This window comes from Balaenoptera ricei, chromosome 7 (assembly GCF_028023285.1).
Source record: "Balaenoptera ricei isolate mBalRic1 chromosome 7, mBalRic1.hap2, whole genome shotgun sequence".
NCBI classification, from domain to species: domain Eukaryota; kingdom Metazoa; phylum Chordata; class Mammalia; order Artiodactyla; family Balaenopteridae; genus Balaenoptera; species Balaenoptera ricei.
Genome location: NC_082645.1, coordinates 70,421,682 through 70,438,651, shown reverse-complemented (window position 1 = coordinate 70,438,651; position 16,970 = coordinate 70,421,682). Strand labels below are relative to the sequence as shown.

Genomic DNA, 16,970 nt, shown 5'->3' with positions numbered 1-16,970 from the left:
GAATGAAAAAAAGTCATATATTTCTCACACTGCCTTTATCATTTTCTGTATAATTTTTTCTATAAGAAGAAAACATACTATTTCAACTGTCAAACTAACAATATCTTTTTTTTTTGACTCTTCCAAGCCCTACTTGAATAAGAAACAACCTTGAACTGCATGATCCATGTCAGCAAGAAGCTGTAAAAAGAAAGGAAGCAACAGCCAAACCTCATGACAGTCTGTGTGGTTGAGAGAAATGAAGAGAAACAATGAGAGAGACTGAGATTTAAGCTCTTCTACTATCTGCAGCACTGGTTAAGCACACAGTCAATCAATTCTGACAGCTACTCCAGATTCTGAAAGAATGAAGAGACCTACACGACATAGTAAGGACTGTGGGGATTAAATCTAATCTTTGCTCTTAAAAAGACATTTTCCTTGGAAAACTGTGTTATTTGAAATATTAGATCAAAGTTTTTAACAATTCAAAACATGAATACATATTTGCTAATAGATCTGAACACTACATAATATCTACCCAACAATACCTTATAGGTTATAATCTAATCTATAAGAGGACCTGATATAAACAAAATTTATTCATTTAAAAATTTTATCATTGTAAGGATGCGCTCTAACATTCAAGATAAAAAAGTTAAGAAAATTTGCTTTTAGTTAGTCTCCATGTAATTCCATACGAAAATCAGTTGTCAGTAATTTTTAAAGAAAATATTTTCATAAGTTATAATAAATTATACCAAGACATCAAAACATGCACACTATTCTAAATATGTGTAACTGATTCAGATTAATTAGTAACATGCGCAATAATGTTCACCTACATTTCAGTTACAAGACACACAGATCTATGTGAAAAACAGTTAAGCCATACATTACAAGCAAAGTGTATACATTAGGATTTTATCAGCTGTTCTTTGGCAAAGGTTAGAAAGTCTGACAAATAGACCACTCTATCTAGTTTGCCAAAATAATTGCCATGCTGACTTAGATCAACTGGTATGAATTTAGGTAAAATCTTATATGTTCTCTGCCCCTTTCCTCTGGGACCTCTATGACGCAAATGTTAGTACACATGACGTTGTCCCAGAGGTCTCTTAAACTGTCCTCATTTCTTTCTATTCTTTTTTCATTTTCCTGTTCAGCTTCAGTGATTTCCACTACTCTGTCTTCCAGCTTGCTGATCCATTCCTCTGCATCATCTAATCTACTGTTGATTCCTTCTAGTGTATTTTTTCATTTCAGTTATCATATTCTTCATCTGTTTGGTTGTTCTTTATATTTTCTAACTCTTTGTTCAAAAACTTCTAACTTCTCACTCTGTTCATTCAATCTTCTCCCAAATTCTCTGAACATCTTAACAATATATTTAAAGTGATGAAAGGGAAAAACCTATAACCAAGAAGACTCTACCCAGCAAGGCTTTCATTAAGATTTGAAGGACAGATCAAAAGTTTTACAGAGAAGCAAAAGCTAAAAGAGTTCATCACCATGAAACCAGCTTTACAAGAAATGTTACAGGGACTTACCTAAGTGAAAAAGAAAAGGCCACAACTAGAAAAATGAAAATTACGGAAGGAAAAAAAATCTCAAAAAAAAAAAAAATCTTATTGTTAAAGTCAAATATACAATAAAGGTAGTAAATCAGCCATGTATAAAGCTAGTAAAAAGGTTAAAAGACAAAAGTAGTAAAATATATACTCAATAAATAAGGAATATATAAAACAAAAAGATGTAAAATATGACATCAAAGTCAGTAAATGTGGTGGTGGAGGGAGTAAAAATGCAGGGTTGTTAAAATGAGTTAATAAGCACACACACAGAGACTGCTACGTACAGTGTGTGGAGTAGTCAACGACTATGTAATATCTTTGTATGGTGACATATCATAATCAGACTTACTGTAGTGATCACTTTGAAATGTACAGAAACACCAAGTCACTATGTTGTGTAACAGGAACTAACACAGTGTTGTATGTCATTACACTTCAGAAACAAACTCACAGAAAAAGAGATCAGGTTTGTGGTTACCAGAGGCGGGGGTCGGGGGGAGAGAGAGTTGGATGAAGGTGGTCAAAAGGTACAAACTTCTAGTTACGAGACAAAAAAGTACTAGGGATGGAATGTAGAACATCATAAGTATAATCAACAATGCTGTATATCATATATAAAAGTTGTTAAGAGCAAATCCTGAGAGTTCCATTACAAGAAAACATTTTTTCCTATTTCTTTAATTTTGTATCTGTATAAGATAATGAATATTTACTAAACTTATTTTGATCATCATTTCATGATGGATGTAAGTCAAATCATGCTGTACACCTTAAACTTATACAGTGCTGTATGTCAGTTATATCTCAATAAAACTGGAAGGGAAAAAAATAATGGCATTTAATTTGACACAAAACCTTATTTAAAGTGGGAAAAAAAAATGTCTCCCATCTTGGTACTTTGTTTTCATAGACTACTTCTAACTTATTTGCCCAGTTCCCACTATTATTAAAAATATTTTTAATACTGTATTATCAAAGCTCAATGGGATGTTTTTGCATAACCTAGTGACTCAGAATAGAACAAGTATATTTCAAAATGTGATTTTCAGCTTCTAAACTATACAACTATAGCTAATGTCTGTTAATATTTATGTGATTATAGCTAATAGCTTCTGTTAGCCTAGAAAAATGTAAAAAAAGGCAGAAGTGCTTTGAGTTCCTCTTTAATTTCTTGAGCGTGTCTTCAAAAGGATGAATGTATTGTGTGGGTACTACTCAAAATGACTACTGTTAAGTGCAAGATGTTCTTTGCTTTCGCAGGTACTATCTAGAACTTGTTTTAATAACTGCATAATACTTTTCTATGACATATAAAAAGATAATATGCATCATGTTTAATGGGAAGGATAAGAACTTCAAAGTGAAGTTTATTAATCACATTTTTTCTTCTGTACTATAGTTGAACATTTCAGAGTTCCACTCCTGATAAAAGTGAACTATGTAATCTGGATTAACTCTTCCACTACAACTTCAGAACTGGAGAAAATACAAAAGACTACTGTTGAAAGCATCAGAGAGTTACCAATGCAGAGAAGAATTACAGGGCCCAGGAATGGGAGGAGGTAGAAATCAGGGGGCCAATGTTTGCCAGGAGGTAGTTGATAGGCAAGAAACTGAGCAGAGCTTTCAATAGATTCATGAGACTAGAGGGACAAAGATGGAGTTCAGGGCACATGTAGAGAAGGGTCCTGTAAATAAAGATGAACTGGAAGGAGACCAGTCCTGTACAAGTACAAAGCTCAGCTTTTGAATCATTTCAGTCTCTGTTTGGATAAAGCTGATCTGAGATTGTTAGTGACCCTAGTCAGAAGAAAATATAACTTCTCTCTGGAGCAAGAGAACATACATAACTTAAAAATAACTCCATAATTGTTTATATAATTAGTTACACAAAAGACCAGATTAAGTGACCCAAACCAATAGAAACTACTGGTAATGGAAAGAGACCCACAACCAAGTATGCTAATGTGATATTTACATAGGCACAAGTTGATACTACTATCCATCCTTATTTATCGTCCTCCCTTGGCTTCTTCAGCTAAAACTTAGGGATCAGCTTGTCTTAGCCTAGTAATACACAGGGTAGTATTAGAGTTCAGACTGAATAGTGGCAACTTTGCACCGAACCTATCAATGTCAGTTAATTATTTCTGAAAAACTGTCTCTAAGGTTTTGTGACTATTAATTCTTAACTACTATTTGGAGTTCCATATGAATTATTAGCAGTTCTTAACCTTTTCTCTATAATAACAAATCTGAAAAAGTTTGAACCCATGTGCAATACAACCATCAGGAAAGTCTTTCATTCTGGGTGGATTCATGGATTAGTCAGCTTGCAGGTTTTGTTCAGTTCCTCTAACTCTATCTCTAATTCCAAAGTTTTCTGCCCCACAGGACCACAAAATACTTATTGACTGACTAGCAGATGATAGACAATAACCACAGAAAAATCAATAGGTTCATATAACTACAGTCTAAAAAGTTATGATTCTGCAAGCTTGTGACATGGGTGTCAGTTCTGTCTACCAACAATACAAATGAATCAAATTTTCCTCCATTTCCTCTGTAGAAAAGACACCCATTTTCCTTAGAGCTTGTTCAAGTGTTCACTACAAGACTTTTAACAAAATAATGTACTGAACAGCTACCTTGTAGGCCTGAACTCGCCAACATGATATACAAGTAAGAATACGATGCAATTCTTGCTTAGAAGGAACTGTACAGAAACAAGTGACTGTAACACATTGTTTATGATGATAACATGAGAAATTATATAAATTTATTTTGCAGCTAGTATGCTATTTTAGTTTTCTAAATTAAATGAGACTGTAACACAGCAAAATAAAATTGAAATATGATTTGAGGTAAAATATATTGGTTTGAAGTAGAAAAGAATATTTTATTACAAGTGTACAAATTTGAAAATGTAAGTATCTTTAAGGTTTTCTACAATGCAATGCAAAGTACAGTAGAAATATATTTTTATATCCATTTTCACACAAATCACAGATCAAATTAAATCTGCTTCCAAAAATAACCACATACTTATTCAAAACCCTGAAATATAAAAGTTCTAAAACCAGAAGTATTTCTGCAAGTTTGCAGGAAGCTCACCTGGCATACAAACCTATCCTGAACTGATATGGGGGCTATGTGTTATTTTTACTTCTTTTATTTAGTATACACTTATGCATTTTGCTGTGTAAATATTATTTTTTAAAAAATAGTAGGGGCTTCCCTGGTGGCGCAGTGGTTGAGAATCTGCCTGCCAATGCAGGGGACACGGGTTCGAGCCCTGGTCTGGGAAGATCCCACATGCCACGGAGCAACTAGGCCCGTGAACCACAATTACTGAGCCTGCGCGTCTGGAGCCTGTGCTCCACAACAAGAGAGGCTGTGATAGTGAGAGGCCCGCGCACCGCAATGAAGAGTGGCCCCCACTTGCCGCAATTAGAGAAAGCCCTCGCACAGAAACGAAGACGCAACACAGCCATAAATAAATAAATAAACCCAAAGTTAAAAAAAAAAAAAAAAGAAATACAGGAGCTAAATATTCTTTAAAAAAAAAAAAAAAATAGTATACTGCCCCACATTCTGCTAAGAACTTTTTTATCAGTGCTGATATTTTTATTTTGTTCTCATCCAGCTTTTATCCTCTATGCATATATGTGTATACCTTTTGTATGATTTGTATTATACTGCATATACAATTTTGTATTAGCCTTTTTTTTCACATAACTACTCTTAAATATAAACACTTTTTAATAATGTGAAAAAATATAGAAAAAAAGAATATTGGTTCATTATTTCAAATGTGTCAATTATACACAAACACACATGTACAGAATGTTGAGGATGTTGCTAGCACTTCTAAGGTTTCATTTCCTCAACTGCCAAAAGAGAGGAATAATTATTGTTGCTAATACACAGAATGTCATAAAAGTTCACTGACATAATGGAAAGAAAAGTTGATGATGACAATAAAAGAAACTATGTGAAAACCTCAACTATGGTTATAGAACATTATTTAAAATACAGTATATACCATATTACCTTGCTAAAATTTTTAAAATTTCTAAATTCTAAATGCATTTGTCCTTGAGCGTTTTAGTTAAGAGACTGGTCTTGAACTAGCTTTAGAAAATCATATACCCCCAAACTTACCAAATTCTCTTCTATCCAATGTAATGATTTCAGGATCATCGTCATAAATACCTATTTAGAAAAATACATAAAATTATAGTTAAAACTTCATTATAAAAATAAATTACCACATAAAAGATGTTACTTACTTTTGTTTCAATCATCAAAAATCAGATTGCTATACTAAATCTCCAAGTGGAAGAATATGCAATACACTAAGAGAAAAGCAAAGAGTAATAATACCATTGGTGATACATTTAAAGAGTATCAAAAGACATTAGTTTCCTGATATGGACTGTCATGGGGTGTGTGTGTCTGTGTGTGGCAGGGGGTGGGGATTCCCAATATTCACACAATGTCATCTCTACAGAAAATGTCTATTATACGTTTTTTAAAAAAAGTTTTTATTTTGAAATAATTATAGACTTGCAGGAAATTGTAAAAACAGTTCAGAGTCCTACTTATCTTTCATCCAGCTTCCCCTAATGGTGACATACTATGTAATTTTAGTACAATATCCAAACCAGGAAATTGGCACTAGTACATTACTGTTAACTAGATTAGAGACCTCATTCACTTTCAGACTGCATTTTTTTTTAATGTGTTATCGCTTAAAAATATTTTGTATTGCTAAAAGTCTTATATAATTAGAATACTTGCAGAGGTAGAAGCAAACTTAAGTAAATATAAATTTTATTTATAATAATAATTAACACCAATGTGAGAAAGTTTCTCATTACTACATAAATTATCTAAATATTAGTGATGGATATATACCAGGGGTTAGTAAATATTTTAGATTTTGTGGGACATATGGTTTCCGTCACAGCTATTCAACTCTGCCGCTGAAGTGTGAAAAATATGTAGATAAATGAACAAAACTGTATTCCAATAAAACTTTATTTACAAAAGCAGGTGGCAGGCCGGACTTAGCCTGTGAAATATAGATTGCTGACACCTGTTATAGACTATTAAGCTATAGTGATTATACCTGAAAATACTATTTTGAAAAGTCAGTCTTGAGAAACAAATACTCCAGATACAAACTGAAAATATTTTATTTAGTCTAAGATAAAAGCATACTTCAGTTCTCTGCCTGCATTGGAGGCTAATTGAGATTGTAAATATTATGTGTTACCCTTATAACAATCACAAGAGAACTACTGGGTATCGGAATGCTCCCTCTTTGCTTGACACCTGTATTTACTTTCCCCCTCCCTCAATCTCTTTAACTTGTTTACTCTCTCTGCTCTTGTCTCATTTCTCATTCCTGTCAATACCTTCAACCATTATTAATCATTACTAATTAAGAAGAATGGCATTTCTACTGAAGTGACCACTATTAAAGGAAACTTTAGTCTTCCTTGGAAAATATGATGCTCTAAAAATACTGAAAGGCTTCAATATTTAACTTCTAATACACATATTTTAAAAAATTAAATAGCAATCCTTATTTTAAAAGTATTTAACAAGATTATGACCAAAACACCTTCATATTTATACAGATATCTACATACTACTTGACTTTCCTTTTGAATTCCACTCTCATGTTATATTAAAAAGAAGGTCAAGGGGGGACTTCCCTGGTGGCTCAGTGGTTAAAAATCTGCCTGCCAATGCAGGAGACACGGGTTCGAGCCCTGGTCCGGGAAGATCCCACATGCCGTGGAACAACTAAGCCCATGCGCCACAACTACTGAGCCTGTGCTCTAGAGCCCGCGAGCCACAACTACTGAGCCCGTGTGCCACAACTACTGAAGCCTGTGCACCTAGAGCCCGTGCTCCCAACAAGAGAAGCCACCACAATGAGAAGCCTGCACACCACAACGAAGAGTAGCCTCCGCTCGCCGCAACCAGAGAAAAGCCCGCGTGCAGCAACAAAGACCCAATGCAGCCACAAAGACCCAATGCAGCCAAAAATAAAATAAATTAAATAAATTAAAAAAAAAAAAGGTCAAGGGGACACATGTTAACTATGTAATAGTTTATACATTAGCTAAGTGGTGAAACAAAATTTTCTAAATTTACTCGAATAAACAATAATTTCATAAGGAATATCATATCATCTTACCAAAATCATAACGATAATAATTCCAGCTTTCATACTGGCCTCCTTGATTATCTGCAAGTCCCTTTTCTCCATATTTGTCATACTTTTTCCGCAGATCTTCATCTTTTAGTACTTCATATGCTCTGTTTATTTTCAAAAAATCACTATGTGCATCTGGGTTATTCTATTAAAAAATATTAGATATAATATTTGTTTCAGATACACGATCAATTGATTTAACTTAATCCTGAGATTTCTGTGTGAACAGATACCAAGATAAGGAGGAGTAGTACAATATGAAATGGGTGCTCATGCATTGAAATAAAAAGTCAAAAAGTATTTTTAAAGAACTACAATCTTAAAAAATACGAAAATAGAAATGAGAATTGATGCTTCAAAAGGTTGATAGAGGTGGTCATCAAATATAAGTCACTACTTCTAAGAGATGCAACAGAAAAAACTGACAAATGAACCCTTGGAAACACTTAATATTGTAAATATTATGTGTTACCCTTAAAACAATCACGAAGAAATTTGTAGGTTATTTTTCTATTTGAGGCAAAACCCAGTACTTTAAGTAAAAAAAAGTTATGTACTCCAATCTATCAGATAATGACATAAGGACTAATATCAGAGTAACAACTCAAAACTGGATTAATACGTTTCATTTGTTACTGTTTCATAGAATTGTTTTTTGAAGAATGTTTTCATCTAAATAATACTTAGTTTTAAGTGGTCTACCATCTTTCATGTAGAAACTTAAAAGAAATAACATTCTGAAATTTTAAAGAAAAATCTGAAATAATGAAAACCCTAAACACAATACAATGTAGATCTCAAGAAAATATTACCAATTAACAAGTGTTTTAGAGAAATACTGATTCTATTGCTCAGCTGTTGCTCAGCTTTATGCAATCGAAATAAAATAATCCTATTTAAAATTCTATCTAGGGACTTCCCTGGTGACCTAGTGGTTAGGATTCTGGGCTTTCACTGCAGTGGCCGGGGTTCAATCCCTGGTCAGTGATTGAATCCGTGGTGAGGCCAAAAATAAAACATAAAAAATAAAAAATAAATAAAAATAGTAAAAAAAACAAAAAAAACCCAAAAAACTGCAGTTACTGAACAGTAAAAAAAGTTCTATCTAGATATAATTAAATCTTTCTCCTTGAAGAGTATCAAATCTCAGTAAGAAAAAAATGAATGAGATAAATTATAAAAATACCTTAAGAATTAAAACTAATACAGTTTTGAAGGATTACATCATAGGATACATAATCAATATTTATGATTGGAATTAACTGGATTTGGCTGCTCCCAAGTTTTAATTTATAATACTTTCTGACTCTGTTCTTAGACTTGCACATGGGAGAAAATAGTTAAAGTTGAAGCATACTATTATTAGCTATTACTGCCATTTTTAGCAAGACATACCCTCTAAGTTCTAAGGAAATAATTTTTCTGTTACTGTTCTAAAATACTTGATTTTAAACTGCTTTACTAGGAAATCTACTGCTTTGTGATTAACATCTGTAACGTAACTGTTGGAAATTAGTTTTCAAATTAAGAGAGAACTGCATTTTTGGTACAGACATTCCTTTACACTCTTCTGAACTTAGAACATTTTGCTTCTTCTGTTTTTAGTACAGAAGTTGCATTATGATTTTTGACATGTGATTGTTCTTAACCATTTTGAGCACTTATTTAAAATAATTTTAAAAATAATTTAAATACATACCCAAACTTACTGAAACACACTAATTAGATATGTTTAAAAAGAAATTTTTACCTACCGGGTTTTTATCAGGATGTAGCTTCAATGCCAATTTCTTGAAAGCCTGTCTTATTTCTCTACTGCTTGCAGTTTTGGATACACCAAGTAAACTGTAAAAATCCTGATCTGTACCCACTAAAATGGCCATATACACTATTAGAAAACAGAGCATGACCCTTTTCAAGTCTCTGAGATAGTCATCTTTATTTAACCAGACTCCCATTGTTTTTCTTGTACAAGTTCTGACTCAAGTGAACATTAAGATAATGCCACTGGTTCCGGTTGATGTAATATGCAAATCTGAGAACTTCTGTCCACATTACTCCAAAGGTGAAACAGGTATCATGAATTTTTTCCCAAAATGTTAATCTAAAGAGAGAAAATCAGGTAGTTGAAATACATTAATAAAAAACCAAACACATCAATAACACTATTTACTAAATAACATGGCCAGCAATACAATCTCCAGTAAATGACAAATCATGGTGAGTGCCTCAGGCTCTGTTCTTTGGGGGCCCCCTTCACTGCTTCCGTTATCTAGGTAGACAGATTCGTGAGATCACTCAAGGTAGCAGATAAAGGTAAAAAGTAGCTAGTGAGGTTGCAGCTACCTAGAACTCTTTACAAACAAACAAGTGCAGCAACTTGCTCTATCAGCACCAGAACACAAGGCGGGAGGGTGGGGGGAGAGCTATTTCCTTCCATCTTCTACCCAGCTTAAGCTTGCCTCTTTTGATCTGCTTCCTTTTTGGTTATTTCTTCACCCCTTTAAGGCTATTCAGTTTTCATTTCAATCAAATTTCACTTGTAGGAAATATCCTTTGGGAGTACTAGAAAGAAGCACCAGATCCTTCCAAAGGGTCTGTATTTTTCATATAAACCGTCCAAGAGTTAGCAGTGAATTTATATCGCTGTAACAACTTACATAGTCGGACGTTTTTTCCCCTGAATTTTCTCAGAAGGTGCTTACTTATACCTAAGTAGTTACTATTTTATAAACTAGAAGACTAATAACTGCAAGTTAACTGTAATTTTATTGCAAAGTTTACATTTGGCAATAATAAAAATAGAAAAAGAAACAAAAGGAGAAAAGGAATCAGTTATTTAGACATGCTCACCTGTGTAGGGTAAAAATAAAATCAGATCACATGTAAACTTGTATACTTTATCAATAGTTCCAAACATATCATAATGCTTCGAAAAATCTAACCTTCCTAGCATCCTCAGTTCCTCCTTTCTTCATTTAATCCTAAATGCCTATTTAAAATTTTTTTTCCTTACCTGTGAATGGTTTGGGTTCATTTCTAATCCTTTTCACGCCACCAGAAAACCCTTTGTAAAATAGAGTGATGGAGATTAATAAACATCCAGACTAAAAAACAACGTTTAGAATAAAGTAGAGAATATATTCTCAAACACCACTTTGAGACGAGCGGTGTTTGTTCCCTGCCTAGTGGTGGTTCTCAGACAGCGTGGGCGTGCCTGAGGCTGTGCGCCGAGCTGCGGGGACAGGTGGAAGCTGCAGGTAAATGCAACACTAACTCCTCGGTGCCACCACTCCAGGATGCGTTGCGGGGAAAGGGGAAAGGGAGACACTAGGTGAAAGAGACTGTCAAGTGTTGCTGGTGTGTGAAATCTCAGGTCGGATTAGGGAGAAAAGAACCTGGATAACTGAGGGTAAAGTGAGAAATTGGAGCAAAAAGCGGGGAATTGCTGGGCGGAGGAATGGCGGTGTAGGTAGGACGGAGGAAGACTGGAAGCGAGAACACAATAAACCAGCCTCAAGAGCGAAAAGGAGGGGAGATTCCAGTGCACAGGCATTTAGCCCCTCCCTTCCCGGAGGGCCCAGGCCGCCGCCAGCTCCAGTAGAGCCCCGGCTCCCCACCCATGCCCACCTCGGTGCTGCGAGGTCGTCTCCTGCAGCTACTTCCCCATCCTCAATCCCCGGCGGCAGACCCCACTCGGCCAAACACAAGCTGTGCGTGCGGTAAGGAAGCACGCACTCTCTGACCGCTGGCCGGCGGCGCCCGCTATGTGGTACGAGCAGCCGCACCGGCAGCGACGAGCGCGGCCGGCTCGGCTCGGCTCCTCGCGCGGCCGTCTCCTAGGCGAGGCGGGGCGGGGCCTGGCGCGGGGCATTGTGGGAAAGGCGTGGATGACGCTGCTTGGGAGGACTCGCCTCAGGATCTGCGGGCGCAGCAGGGTGGGGAGGGCGGTGCAGGTTTAGGTTGACGTGGCCGTTTGCGCGGAATCCGGCTCCGGCTCCGGCTCCAACCCGGAGCTGAAGAACACGCAATACCCACAAAGCCCGCGCTGCCGCACCATCGCGGCTGGCGCACGCCGCGGGCAGGAAGCTGGACGACAAAGTCCGCCCCCTTTTGCTCCCGTTGCTGTGGTGACGGGACCAATTTCCCCCCCCCTCCCCCGGAGGGCGGGTTTAGGCGTGCAATTTCCCTGTGACCCTGTTCTTCTTAAAGGGAAAGGCAGAGCTATAGAGGATTTTTCTGGTCGTTGGGTGGGTGGGTGGGGCAGAAAGGGGAATTTAACTTAAGTGACATTGATAGCAGTGTCGGTCTAGAGGGCTGAAGAGGGAGTAGGAAATTTGGAAGAAATAAAAATATTTATCAGTGTGTGTGGGTGACAAACCTTTGAGCATTCTACAGTATTGCCTGACTTCCTAGTCATCCAAACTGGAAACTGGGGAGTTATCCATACTCCTCTCTCCCACATTTACATCTAAATGATGTGGTATAGAAACTGCATTTTTGATCTGCAGAAATGTAACTAGAACAATGGAAGTAGCTGCAGTTGCAACCATCAAAAGAGAAAACATCCTGATGAAGAGGATGCCTGCTTATGACATCAACCCTAATATAAGTTGTACTTGGTAACAATTTCATGTGTAGTAAATCAAATGTCAGCTTGTTAAAAAATGATGACCATGTAGGATCCATAGCTAAACTAATATATTGCCCGAAAGAAGAGAAAGTAGTCAGAGCAAAGGCAGAAATATTAGAAGCAGCCCAATGTAATAGTAGCTAATAAGTGCCAGGAACTGGTCTAAGCACACATGTAATTCAGTCCTCCAAGTAATCTTATATGACAGGGACTATTAATATATCCATTTCACAGTTGAGGAAACCAAGGTAAATATATGATAGAGCTGAGATTCACACCTGAGCAGCCTGGCTCCGGAGACTGTGATGTTAATCATTATGTCACCCTGTGAGCCACCAAAATCTTTAGAGTAAATTGAAGAGCAAAAAAGAAAACTGGAGAATCAAGCAGGGGCCAAGATTACAGTGGGTTTTATGCCATGATGAAGACATAGACTACCTTTTAGGTAATCAGGAAGCTACTTAAAGCTTTTAAGTAAGGGACTGAGATTGTATTTTAGATCATTCTGGTAGCTATTGGAGAGTGAATACAAAGGGACCATGACTGGAGAAAGGGAGAACAGTTAGGAGAATGTTAGAGAAAGAGTAAATTTGGCAAGAAAGGGTGATTAGTTGGTTGTGGGAGATAAAAGAGAGAAAAGATCTAGGGTTAACTTCTGGTTTAGGTGGCTGAGTACCACTCACGGAATGAAGATCTGTTTAGGGAGAAGATAAAGGATTCTGATTTGGATATATCTATTTCAAGTTCCCTAGATTATGTCCAAATAAAGGTACACAGCAGGGTCATACTGCTCGCTGCATGACAGGCCAATAAATCAAGAGACCAGTTTTGGGGGCAAGGAAGAGCAACTTTATTCAGAAAGCCAGCAGACCAAGAACATGGCAGACTTGTGTCCCAAAAAACCATCTTGCCTGAGTTAGAATTCAGCCTTCTTTTATACTAAAAGGGGAGGGAGTAAAGTCAAACATTTCCTGGTTCTGGTCAATCTCCAGAGGGGATGTGTTAATTTCTTCCTTGCAGTCATTCACAGGTGGGCCTGGTCAGGATGTTTCCTGTGAGCTATACAAAGGTATTTTACCTTAATGCTCGTTACCTGGGAGGCAGGGTTCCCAAAGATGGGCATTATGTGTAATTTAAGCTTATAGGCAACATCCCTTTAGTGATTAACTTGTAATAGAATACAAAGGTTCTTCCCTATTACATAACCATCAGGGAAATGCAAATCAAAACCACAATGAGATAACACCTCACACCTGTTAGAATAACTATTGTTATAAAGATAAGAGATAACAAATGCTGGAGTGGACATGGAGAAAAGGAACCCTTGTGCACTGTTCCTGGGAATCTAGATTGGTATAGCCACTATGGAAACCAGTACAGAGGTTCCTCAAAAAGCTAAAAATAGAACTACCATGTGATCCAGCAATTCTGCTTCTGGGTATTTATCAGAAGATGAAAACACTAATTAGAAATGACATATGCATCAATATGTTCACTGCAACATTATTTACAATAGCTAAGATATGGAAAGAGCCTAAATGTCCATTGAAGGATGAATAGATAAGAAAAATATGTATATATAGTGGAATATTATTCAGCCATAAAAAAGAATGAAATATTGCCATTTGAGACAACATGAATGGTCTTTGAGGGCATTATGCTAAGAGTAATAAGTTGGCAGAGAAAGACAAATACTGTATGATCTCACTTATATGTGCATTCTAAAAAAACCCCAAAACAAAAAACCAAGTTCATAGATACAGAGAACAGATTGGTGGTTGCCTGAGGCTGGGGGTAGGAGGGTTGGTGAAATGCGGGAAGGAGTCAAAAGGTGCAAACCTCCAGTTATAAAATAAATAAGTCCTGAAGATGTAATGTACAGCAGGGTGACTATAGTGAATAATAGTGTATTGGGTATTTGATTTCTAAAAGAGTAGATCTTAAAAGTTCTTATCACAAGAATAAAATTCTGTAAAATTCTTATTGTGGTGATCATTTCACAATATATAGAAATATCAAATCCTTATGTTGTACACCTGAAACTAATATAATGCTGCCCGTGAATTCTACCTTAATTTGAAAAAAAAGAAGAATGTAAGCTCCACGAAGACAGGAATTTTTGTTTGTTTTAGTTACTGTTGTATCCCCAGTTCTTCCTGGCATATGGTAGGTACTAAATACATTTTTTTTGAATAAAACAAATTAATTTGAGAAGTGATCTGAAAAAGAAGAGCTCATCAAGGAGTCAAAAATGAGATGATTAGATATATTCAAAAACAACTAAACATGAAGGAAGTTAATGAGAATGATTCAGGTAAGATACTGACTAAAACTTGTTAATTGGGTCTGGCAGTTAGGTTATAGCCATCACAGAAAGCACAATTTTAGTGGGTGGTAAGGGTGGAAGCCAGATTGCAGTGGTCTGGAGATTGGATGGGAGCTGAGGAAATGGAAATTGTAAGTCAACAGGAATCTACTGAAAGTCTGGATGAAGAGAGAGGCAGGTAAACTTATTGCAATTCAAGCAGGATGTGGATTCAAGAGAGGAAATGCTTTAGGCTTGAAAAGACTTGAACAAGTTTAAAAGCTGGTTAGGAGCCAAAAAAGAGAGGGAGGCTGCAGATATAGGAGAGAGTCAAGGGCCCAAGTGAATGGATTGATCATAAACAGTTCATTTATTCATTAACATTGTTTATTGTCCTCTGGGCTAGGTCCTTGGGGTAAAGTGGTGAGCAAAGTTATAACTCTGCCCCAAAGAAGTAGGATAATGGAGGACACATTAATCTTTTATTCAAGCAAATCTATAATTATGAAGGGAAAATATATAGTGCTGTGAGAGTAAATAACGGAGAACTGACCTTTGGGGAGCGAAGTGTTTGAAAAGGTATTACCAAAATAAATGAAATAAAATAAAAAAGAAATTTAATGTATATGGGCAAGGAATTAGAGAATGTTTTAGGCAGAGGGAAGAGCAAGTGTGTGGTCTTTGTACTTCAAAAGTCCATGGGTTGATTGAGGATCAAAAAGAACAGAATGCAGTGAGCCTAAAGGAGAGAGTCAGCAAGATGACCCTGGTAAAGTACACAGGGTCAAGATCATGCAGAGTCTTATAGTTCATTTTAGGGATTCTCGTCTTTTTTCCTAAGAGCAATAAAAAGTCACAGCCAGTTTTAGACAGTGGAATATCATCATCATCATCATTGTTATTGTTATGATTTTACTTTTAAAAATTTGGGAACAATCTCAATGTTACAAAAAAATTCAAAGTTTCTTTGTTTTCCTCAACCATATGAGAGTAAGTTGCTGACATGTTTTCCCATTATTTCCCAAAACCGTGGTGTGTATTTTTTACAAACAAAGACATTCTCCTATATACCCACAACACAATCATCAGAGAATTAACACTGATACATTATTACCATCTAATCTACTATCTAATCCTCATATCCCTTGTAGGCTTTGCAATTTGTCCCAATTATGTCCTTGTAGGATCCAGCGCAGAACGACGTGTTTCATTTAGTTGTCATAACTCCTTAGCTCCTTCAGTTAGAAACAGTTCTTCAGTTTTTCCTTGACTTTCAATATCTTGATACTTGTAAAGAGTACAGGCCAGTTATTTTATAGATGTCTCCCTTTTTTGGTTTGTCTGATGTTTCCTCATGATCAGATTTAGGTTATGCATCTTTGTCGGGAATCTAATAGAAGTGACGTTATGTTGTTTTCATTGCATGTTACGATGTGGTCCCAAATCTTGATTTGTCCCATTATTGGTAGTGTTAAATTGGATCGTTTGATTAAAGAGGTGTCTGTGAGGCCTTTCCACTGTAAAGTTACATTTTTTCTCTTTGTAATTAAGAAGTGCTTTGTGGGGAGAAACTTCAAAACCCTATGAATATCCTGTTGCTCCTCAAACTTTCAATTTATTCGTTAATTTATGTTATTATGGATTCATGGATTCCTATTTTGTTTAAAGGGTTAAAATCCATTATTATCATTTATTTAGATGCCCAAGTTGTTCTAGATTTGACTATTTGGAATTCTTCCAAGCTGACTTTCATGTTTCTTTGACAATCCCCATCATTTTTTGAATATATTTCTTTTAGAGCACAGTAAGACATTCTACACTCATCCAGCACTTTTCCTGCCTCAGCCCTGATACCAGCCATTTCTATAAGAAGTCCTGATTCTTTCAGAGAATGGTATTTAGATAGCAAGATCTTGGTGCTAACCATGCTGCTTGCTTTTGGGATGCTGTTACTCCCAGTTCTTACCAGTGGACAGAGGTTGGGAATACATATATGTATAGATACACACACACACACACACACACACACTTAAACACATACACATGTTCACATTTACATATATATAAAACTATGAGGTCCCACCAGTACCTCCAATTCCAGTATGATGCCATTTCATTTTGTTCATTCTATTTTCCTCCTTTCCCTGAAAATGAGAAACCTGATTCCCATTATCCTTGATACATATGTACTTAATGTTCAATTCCCCCTATGTAACCAATCTCCCATTGCTGATGCTAGCCCCTCAC

At 36.3% G+C, this 16,970-nt stretch overlaps 1 protein-coding gene across 3 annotated transcripts in view; it reads right to left on the bottom strand.

Moving 5' to 3' along the window:
* Positions 1-11,641, bottom strand: part of DNAJC10 (DnaJ heat shock protein family (Hsp40) member C10) — a 57,330-nt gene extending 45,689 nt beyond the window's left edge. For 2 of the 3 annotated variants that reach the window (XM_059928277.1, XM_059928279.1), the window contains exons 1-5: positions 11,416-11,641; positions 10,802-10,852; positions 9,540-9,889; positions 7,768-7,930; positions 5,718-5,768 (exon numbers count right to left, since the gene is read on the bottom strand). In XM_059928277.1, the coding sequence (XP_059784260.1) occupies positions 5,718-5,768; positions 7,768-7,930; positions 9,540-9,743 (418 nt within the window). In that variant the 5' untranslated portion in view covers positions 9,744-9,889; positions 10,802-10,852; positions 11,416-11,641. The remainder of the gene's footprint in view (positions 1-5,717; positions 5,769-7,767; positions 7,931-9,539; positions 9,890-10,801; positions 10,853-11,415) is intronic. The other variant, XM_059928278.1, reaches the window with a different exon arrangement.
* Positions 11,642-16,970: the final 5,329 nt, after the last annotated feature.